Source organism: Saccoglossus kowalevskii, chromosome 11 (assembly GCF_978046115.1).
Source record: "Saccoglossus kowalevskii chromosome 11, keSacKowa6.1, whole genome shotgun sequence".
NCBI classification, from domain to species: domain Eukaryota; kingdom Metazoa; phylum Hemichordata; class Enteropneusta; family Harrimaniidae; genus Saccoglossus; species Saccoglossus kowalevskii.
In genome coordinates this window covers 16,393,404-16,402,424 of record NC_140651.1, presented here as the reverse complement: position 1 = coordinate 16,402,424, position 9,021 = coordinate 16,393,404, and the positions used below count along the sequence as shown (strand labels likewise).

General features: G+C 39.0%; 1 protein-coding gene across 1 annotated transcript; it reads left to right on the top strand.

The window, feature by feature from the left end:
* Positions 1–652: 652 nt before the first annotated feature.
* On the top strand, positions 653–8,492 carry LOC100375396 (potassium channel subfamily K member 18-like). Its single transcript, XM_002740297.4, has 2 exons — positions 653–1,124; positions 7,273–8,492. Exons 1-2 carry the CDS (start codon positions 725–727, stop codon positions 8,319–8,321), a joined length of 1,449 nt encoding a protein of 482 aa, XP_002740343.2. The 5' UTR covers positions 653–724; the 3' UTR covers positions 8,322–8,492.
* The last annotated feature ends 529 nt before the right edge of the window (positions 8,493–9,021 follow it).

Genomic DNA, 9,021 nt, shown 5'->3' with positions numbered 1-9,021 from the left:
TGACAGAGTATCCATGAAGATTCATGTTACAGCTATATAATGCAGATGCTATAAAGAAAACAAGATAGTCACAAAATATACAGAATTCATAAGCACGGCAGAATTCTGAACTACCCTAACGACGCCTATATGTTGGCACCCAATCTAACCGCGAGAAGCAAAACCATGCAACTCACGAAAAAGAAGGCCGCATATTAGCTGCGGCTGATTTGACATGACCAAGGTTAAGTCAAACAAAACAGTCCGATCGACTACTCGGTCAACGCAGCTCTGTAATACAGAATTCCACATCATGAATTGAAACCAGGTGAGAGGGCATTTACATTGACATTCTGCCACTAGCGAAAGCCAGTGTCAGTGAAGACGATAAATCATCGCTTTAACGTTGTAAAAACAGGTGCCAAAAAGTTCGAGTAGCGGGGTTTACAACTAGCCGTGGCTGTTCGCGCAAATTTCATCTTTCAGGTGTCAGGGATGACGTGATTATGTAATGGAAAACATATGTATCACCCGTATGCATGTACTTATCTGCATAATTATGTAACTGGTCTTTCCTTTATTGTTACCACAATAACTAAAGCCGAATTATACAGAACGTTTGTATTGACCACTTTCATCGGCCTTTTGTTTACCATTCTGACGTCAGCCTGCTACCGTAACTGTCGCAGTGTCATTGGGTCTACAGTGTATACGCGGCAGTGGGTGACATTGCCGTTTTCGGGAAATGGAGGAACGCTCAACGGGCTCCTCTGATGGTGAAACGAGGAAGCCGTGTTGTGCGAAAATACCATGGGGGAGCTTGTTCTCGTATTTAGGACTTTACACCGTGACGGTAGCGTATTTATTTCTAGGTGGGCTGCTGTTTCACGTGTTGGAATACCCACACGAAGTGGATCTAGCAGCAGGCGCGATAGCTTTACGGGAGGATTTCTTACGAGAGCTGCGGAACACGAGTCGATTGATAGACTCGCCGCAGAACTGGACCGACACTGCCAGGGAGGTACTGGAGGAGTACGAACACGACTTACATTTCTACTGGAAGCAAGGTTGGCGATCCCACTTGGATAATAAATGGAGTTACTTGTCATCTTGTTTCTTCTGTTTGACTGTTGTGAGCACAATAGGTAGGTACTGTTCCATTCAGTAACCCACCACGAACACTTCGCATCGTGACATGTTCTGGCAAAGTTGTCCTCCGTGTTATTTTTTTATTGACTAGAATTTGTCACACTTCTAAAGTTGTATAGTAAATACAAGTAAACACTCGAATGCTGGCGTTTATGTTAGATTTACAACGTTGGCAACAGGTACTCTCGTACACCTTCATGGGCGATCTCACAACCCGCTCACTCACGTGGTATTTTGGTTATCAGCTCAATAGGAATGTCTTGATACTACTGTAATTGCGTGTATTATACCACCCGCCAAATTGTTGATGAATATTATACACCGATCTTGATTATATCATGGAATGTATACCTATATTATAATTTAAACGCGACAGTTATCATAATGACCAACTCAACTTAGAACTAACTTTAACAGCTAATATCACCCCATGTTCAACCATAGCGACATTCAACAAGGCCAATAGAGTCACATGACACTCGTTACATTCCATTTAATGTGCTGCTATTGTGTACCCGATTTCAAGTTAATTTAAGAAAACTAACCTGTAGATAACCGGGCAATAAAAATGTGGAAAACAATCGAATAGGTCAGAAGCTGTAAATGTAGTATTATCTAACTAACTAGTCAGAATGTTTAGTTGGTTTATTTCATACCTATTACGCAGCGAGTGTCTCAGTGGCTTCCTTCAATACAAACGATGAGTACACGTCGCGTCACTCGACTATGTCGTCTCTGAATTTGAAACCCTGAAAACTTGTGTGGCAAGGCTAGTCAATTGCGATGCGTAACTAACTTCGTGCTACAGTGACGAATCGAGTAAATTAAAAGTGCTGTCATGACCATCACTGAACCGGATGAAACACATCACTTCCCCCGTACTACTTAGAAAACTTCTATCCACTTTGTTCAGTCACTTGCGGCATTCGAGGTCAAGAATCGCTGCCCCATGAAACATACTGACTGATCTCTCTCCAAAACTGCATCATCGGTCATTTAAAGTTACTTGGTATTAGTTAGTTGCCAGTCTGCTTTGTAAATTATTAACTAACGATAGATAGAATGAACCATTATCGCCATTCCAGCTCACAATCTTCAATAGCCCTAAGAATAACTTTCGACAAGTCGCGTCAAAATGTTATTATACGTGAACAATAGCGTGATTATTAATCGAATCAACGTTGATATTACAGACACCCAGATAGTTATGCGGTCCGAGTGCGATTCTTTTTTCCCTCAAATATTTAAATTTAGTGGATTTATCATTTACCGAAGGGTGTTGTACAATTTTCAAAAGTATTAATATCATAACAAATACAACAATTTGACTGACGTCTATAGTTCTTAAATTAAATTAAATAAGTAAGTATAAGTATTAAATTGTGTAATATAATTAGGCGGTCTGCGTCGCGTTGTCTTGGCAACTAGGTATTGTACGTGAAAACAGTTATCACGCCTTCAATTTATTTGAGGACTGGGACTAATCAAAAAACAAAAATACAAACTTAAATTAGCATAATTACACTGTTAGAACGAGACTCGGTTGTTATAAAAATCAGCGAAATTTCTATTCGTGAAAACGTTCAATAAAGGTTTAAAATGACACAGAAAAGCTCGGTTTGAGAAACGAAGAATAGAGTGTTTCTCAAGACCGCCTAACCCTAACCCTTACCCTTACACTTCAGTCCCTATGTAATTGTGTATGACCAAATAACTATTATGTCATGGAAGGGGGCATACACAATTGAAATAGGAGAGGGGAACTGGAGGCACAATGTAGAGATAGAGCTATCGGTGTGGGTCCGTAAGGAAGTCGTACTTTAGCTGGATAACGCATTGCAGTGCAGTGTCATTAAACAGATGGTTAATATTTCTGTGTAAATATACACTGCACTTATTGTACTGTAATTTGTTGTGTTAACGTAGATGGAAAGTTTTTAAATATCTGGCACCAACACTTTTTTGTGTTTTAAATATTATATATTAATATTCAAACCTTGGTTATCGGGTGACCGCAACGAATCATGGGTAATTTCATTACTTAGTTAGGATATTGAATTACTTATCACTTCATGTGGAAAAGGAACGTCATTTCTGTAGACGACGGGCACAGACAGTAGGTATGTTATCGAACATAGCGGTAATCCTATAGCGTTAACAAGTGAATACGAGTTAGATTCAGTATTGTATAGGAGACAAAACGGTACCGGGAAGAAAATATTTACTTTGCATCACGACAGCCCAAGCAGAAAGGGTATTTGTCTGGTAAAATAAATCCTGCAGAGCGAAAATGTCGACACGTATATGTGACGAAGTTGTGGAGTGCCGAGTCTTGGTTCCTTTATCCTTAAAATTGACTTACAGCGCTGTACTGTATTCAAAACTGTGTCCCAATAGACTGTGCCCACAACAGGGATCATTCAAGTTTTTTATACGCTTGACACAAAAATGCCGTTGTACGTGGCTAATCAAATACAATTGAAACTTGTTCTTAAATAGTGTAATGCTGGAATATTTAGGACAGAGAACACTCTAGTAAGTTTTGTCAAGGCCATTGTTAAGAATAGTATGCTTTCACGTACCAATCACTCGATGACCCACGATGGCCAGTGATTCAATTATTTCAGTGGTAAAAGTTGTTTGTTGTTTTGACAGCTGGTATGGATGGTGGTACCCACAGGCTTGTTTCTAACTCTTCAGACATTACCTTTGTTTCTATTTAAGCGTTGGAGGTTTAATTGTTCTCACATATATATTTATAATTGTCTCCGGTCTAAAAATCATGTCCACACTTCATGGTAACCAACGTGCTTCGTGACGAGTAGCTTGGGTACACAGTGTGTGCTGTGAAAAAACCCGGAACGTTTTCTCAAAAATCGTTCAATGATAGTAGTTTTTCCACAGTCCCCCGCCAAGTCTCGAAAGAAACACAAAATACTACACCAGTTTAATAAATCCGTTCTAGGTCCACGCGAGAGTTAATCTCTATATATGTATACATTAAGCAAACTTGGCTCTATGTTAGCAAAATCTTGAAACCGTTGAATTTGAGCCAGAAGTAACTTTTAGTTGTCGTATCTGAGATGTCTATTTTTTGGTTGTTAAAGTTAAAAGAACTGTTTCATGACATTTGCCTGTACTACTAACCACTCATTACGAAGTAAGAGTGCGCTTTATATTCTCAAGCTATCATTTTAGTGACGATTTTATCTTTTTTGTCGACTTTTTCATCCAATGTCACCATCACAGCTAAACATATTAATTAATAAAACTATTATTAATGATATCGACAGAATACGTTAATGACGTCATGAATAGAAAAACAAATATTTGAAAATTCGTACAGCAAACCTCAAACATAATTCGAATATGTATAACATTTAAAATTCTTATTTAATCTACGGAAGTCACTTGGCAGAAAATACAATGAAATCAATAACATTTTCGGCATGTACGACACAAATACTGCTTCTGTATTTATGATTCGCATTTGATTAAATAGCAATGTTGGACGCAAACACCACTACATCGATACTACTATGCATCGTGGAAACGAACAATATCGATTTATCGATTTATTGATTTATTTCTGACTAACAGAAGATGATGCATTGATATTCCGTGTATTGGGGTTTCAACCAAGAAATCAATTTGTGTTGTTTCACATTTTATTATATCTATTTTTTAAATAACTTTACTATGTTACTCGATATATTTGCCATGCTTTCATACAATTTAATTTATCTTGAAGAGAGGCGATATCCTTTAATGTGTTATTACATTCAATGTGTTTTTGTTCTATAGTTCTTGTTGCTATACACGTTTGATTACTTCCCGGAAAGTATACATGTTTAGCACCAAATAATGATGAGGCAAACGTTCGTACAGTTTCAGCTATGATATAGTACGTTTGGGTAATTCAACGCGCATGCGCATCATTGTGTTTCACGATGCAATCTTAAACAATACCGGAGTTTTACTGAACCCCAGTCAAGAGAAACGTCCCGAATACATGTACTAATGTTGAGAGATTTAATCAGCATTAGCAGTTCATATCAATTTAATTGACTGTTTTCTGATTTGTATGTCTCTCTTGACAAATCTGAAAAAAATAACAGCTCGGTTAACCTCTCAAGAACTACATTTTCGTTGTTGTCTCTTGTGAGTATGATATTGTATATCTACTCAATTTCTGACATTGTCGACCCAAAGAATTGTCTAATTGTCAGTCTGTTTATTTTGCACAACCGCAAACATTCTCGTTTCCGTTTTTTTTAATGTAAAGTTCAATCCAAATGTCACGTACTAGTATTACCGTATATTTTGATACATGTTTGAGAAAACATTGCGTTCAGTCCCATCACGAGTATATTTATAACATATTCCGCCCGTAAGCAGGGTGATGTGATTTTTTATCTTTCGTGCTCACCACACACACACACACGACTTTAGAATCACATTCCTCCTGTACTAAACTGTGGTGACGTAGCCGAATTGGTAGTTGATTGAAAGCTTTGTAGATGTAAAGAGACATACCATTTTAACTCGCAACTCGTTTTCATGTCGTAGATGTAGCAATGCAAAACGATTTCGACAATTTGATTCGGTGTATGCACAGCACAGCGCTGATGCGTATCAGAATCACTCAGCCCGCCGCTGTTAAGCCCGCATTGGGTTACGCACTCATCAATGGCAGTGACGTACTTTCAATGTACACCGAAAACAAACAAACAATTCATTGTGAATCGCTGCTAAAAATAGTAACTGGAACTATTTCTTTGAGATTTACCATACTCTATTACTTGCTGAAGGGTAAAAATCGCCTCACAGCATGGTGGCCCGTTAACATCAAACATATTTGTGTTATTTGTAAATACGCGGTAATAGTCCGTAACCATTTTATTGTGCGTGTGTGTATCGCAAAAAATCACGCATGGTATTCTATCTTGTAATAAAAACTGCTTATAGCAGACTCATAACGGCAGTAGTATACTAGTATATCGGTACACATGCATCACGTGACTATTCCCGTAACATCATCATCATGATTTGGTTGTGTTATTACTCAGACGTATTTGTAACGTTTACACCAATATTTCAGGACAGGTTTTACATCATATACCGATAAAAGCAACAATACACCACCAACGATGCCAGCACAGTGACTTAACAATAATTTTAGCATCCATTTTCCGGCTTACAAATTGAAATCGTCATGTTATTTTGGCATTTTAATGACAGTGGTGAACGTTAAGGCCACATGACCCCTCCCCGTTGACTTACTTTTACATAATTATAAGCAGATGGTCATGGTACAGTTGATTTGAGAAAAGTTTAAAACATTAATTGTTATGGTCATACGATTCCGGGGCTTGTTAGGACTGTTTACGTGACGACACGTACTCTATTGATGACTTTGGGTAGAACCAATTAAGCAGTGTGTTCAATGGACAACAATAGCCTTTCACCGAGTCGATTGATTCGCTTTTCTGTGGCATTGCGTACCACGATCTCTGGAGAAAATTGAACCAACATAATCACAACAATTCCGGTCGCTATATGATCGGAGGTCAACGAAGAGCTGATTTATTTTACATCGCCATTGAACACTTTTTATGTGTGAAGACTTGCGGTAGATTCTTACTAATTGTATTGGTGTCACCACTGACCCGTTTTAAGCATCGAGGCCACCTCTTAAATTCAAGGGACTCGTATAAAAATAAATACCTTGATGGTGTCGCCCAGTGTAACCACATAACTAACATAGCATTGTCACCAAGTGAAGAGTTGAATAATTCTTATCCTGCCAGTCCATGCACTTTTACGTTGGCTTGACCAGATATAGATTAACGTAGACACATTTTTCGAAATGGGGTTTGGTATTAGGTAACTGGAGAATTTCTAAACTAAGCCTTAAGCTGAATTGTGTTAGCAGGCTAAATATTTATTTATAGAAACAATGAACCCAAACCATACTTAGCGATGACCCTGTGAGGGCGCCGTGTTCATAACAAAGTAGCTATGCGATGACACCTGTTGCTTGGCCCCGAGTTAATATGTGGTCATAGAATTCACAATGAATTGACATTGGGAATAATTTGTTGATACTGTTTTTGATGCGATTGTATTCTTTCTCTATTCCAGGTTATGGACATATCACCCCGACAACGCAGATGGGAAGGTTAGCAACAGTGTTCTACGCAATCCTTGGAATCCCTTTGTTCTTCCTGTTCCTCGCTGAGGCCGGAGATATTGTTTCCATACCTCTCAGGTACATCAACAGCGTTATAATCAAATCCTGCAAACACTGCCCCGACTGTGAGAGCTGTACAGACACAGACCCCGTCAGCCGTATTGGCAGTACCTTCTCTATATTTTCAAATACAGCACGAAATTCTGTTGGGCATCGAGATGAGGTGGTAAGTAACCACGACAACCTGGAAAATGTGTCGGAATTCGGTAGTCATGGTAACCGCGAAGCGCCACCTACGATGTTGTATACTGATTTACCGGGGGTTCCGGATAATAACGATGAAGGCGCCATGTTGTATCGGGTCGAAATACACTCGAATTCCAAGGCGAGTTCTGTTGGAACTCAAACCGACGCGTCATTACTTGAAAAGTATCACAGCAACAATGTGGAAAAAAACGCGCGTCACCCTGGCAATGGTTTGATAGCCTTCGGCAGTGGTCGGAAACAATCGGCAACAGTCACATACAGTGATGAGGGCGTGATTATGATAAATGAGAAAGATAAAACCATTTCTGCGATCAAGGATGACAGCCTGCAATCTAGCAATACGAACGATAAAAAGAAAAAAGAGGAGCAAGTCGAAGTGCCAATATCAATATTACTATTTCTGCAGTCCACCTATCTTCTCGGGGGCGCAGCGTTGTTGAACAGCTCGCAGAACGGATGGACATTTCTCGATTCGTTGTACTTCAGCACTGTGACGTTCACCACTGTCGGTTTTGGAGATCTTATCCCGTCCAATAACGACCACTCCGACAATCTTTTACAGACTGCCTGGTTTATGTCAATATATATAATAATAGGACTCATCTTAATGTCTAGCTGTATTAGTCTATCCCAGCAACGCATTGTACGATTTACTAAGGTTGTTATGAAAGGTTGTTGCAGGAGTCGTCGATGCCGGAGCTGTAGGCGCCGGTTCAGGCATTGTTGCAGATGATATATAATAAATTCGCCGTGACTGGATGTTTATAATGGTCACGCGAGACTTTGTATTTAATGAGCATTAAATATCAGATGAAATTCAATATTTAATTTAATTTATATATCTTGCCAGCTTGAAACTAAGGTAGGCTATACGATGAAATAAATTATATATACAAGTTTATAATGGGTGTGTTAGTTTCTCGTTTATTCGTCACAATGATCGACGAACTTATATATACATACGAGGTGCGTGTGAATATTTTTTGCCTATAATACAAATTTCCTGTGAGTGCGTCCTCTCTGGCGTCAAAGAACTACTGTGATGGCAATGCGTGAAATGTTTATGTATAATATAATGATGTATTGAAAAGTTATTGTTAGTAGATCGATATTCAATTAAAGCGGAGGGGTCGTCACCTGCGCACGCGCGGGAATTGAGTACCAAGCGACGATGACGGCAAACGCATGCTGAAAACGCAAAGGTTCGTGGTAGACGCTTGTTTGTAAACAATGACACGCTATGGCCATATGACGCATGTGTAGGTGCCAACTCGCCCCGCTTTAAGGTATTAAAGATCTGGCGATGACGTAATGTTTTTTTGTTCGTTGACCAATTCCAACCAACTCAATTAAATCAAATATTGCATTTCATAATGAATGTGCGAAAGTCTACATTGGTTATACAGTGCGAGACTCAATTGGAAGTCGTTTGC

What these genes read in the sequence shown, in the direction of transcription:
- LOC100375396 (XM_002740297.4), top strand. Translation starts at nt 725, where the DNA reads ATGGAGGAACGCTCAACGGGCTCCTCTGATGGTGAAACGAGGAAGCCG. An exon ending in GACTGTTGTGAGCACAATAG is followed by an intron (nt 1,125 to 7,272) that starts GTAGGTACTGTT and finishes TCTCTATTCCAG; the next exon opens with GTTATGGACATATCACCCCG.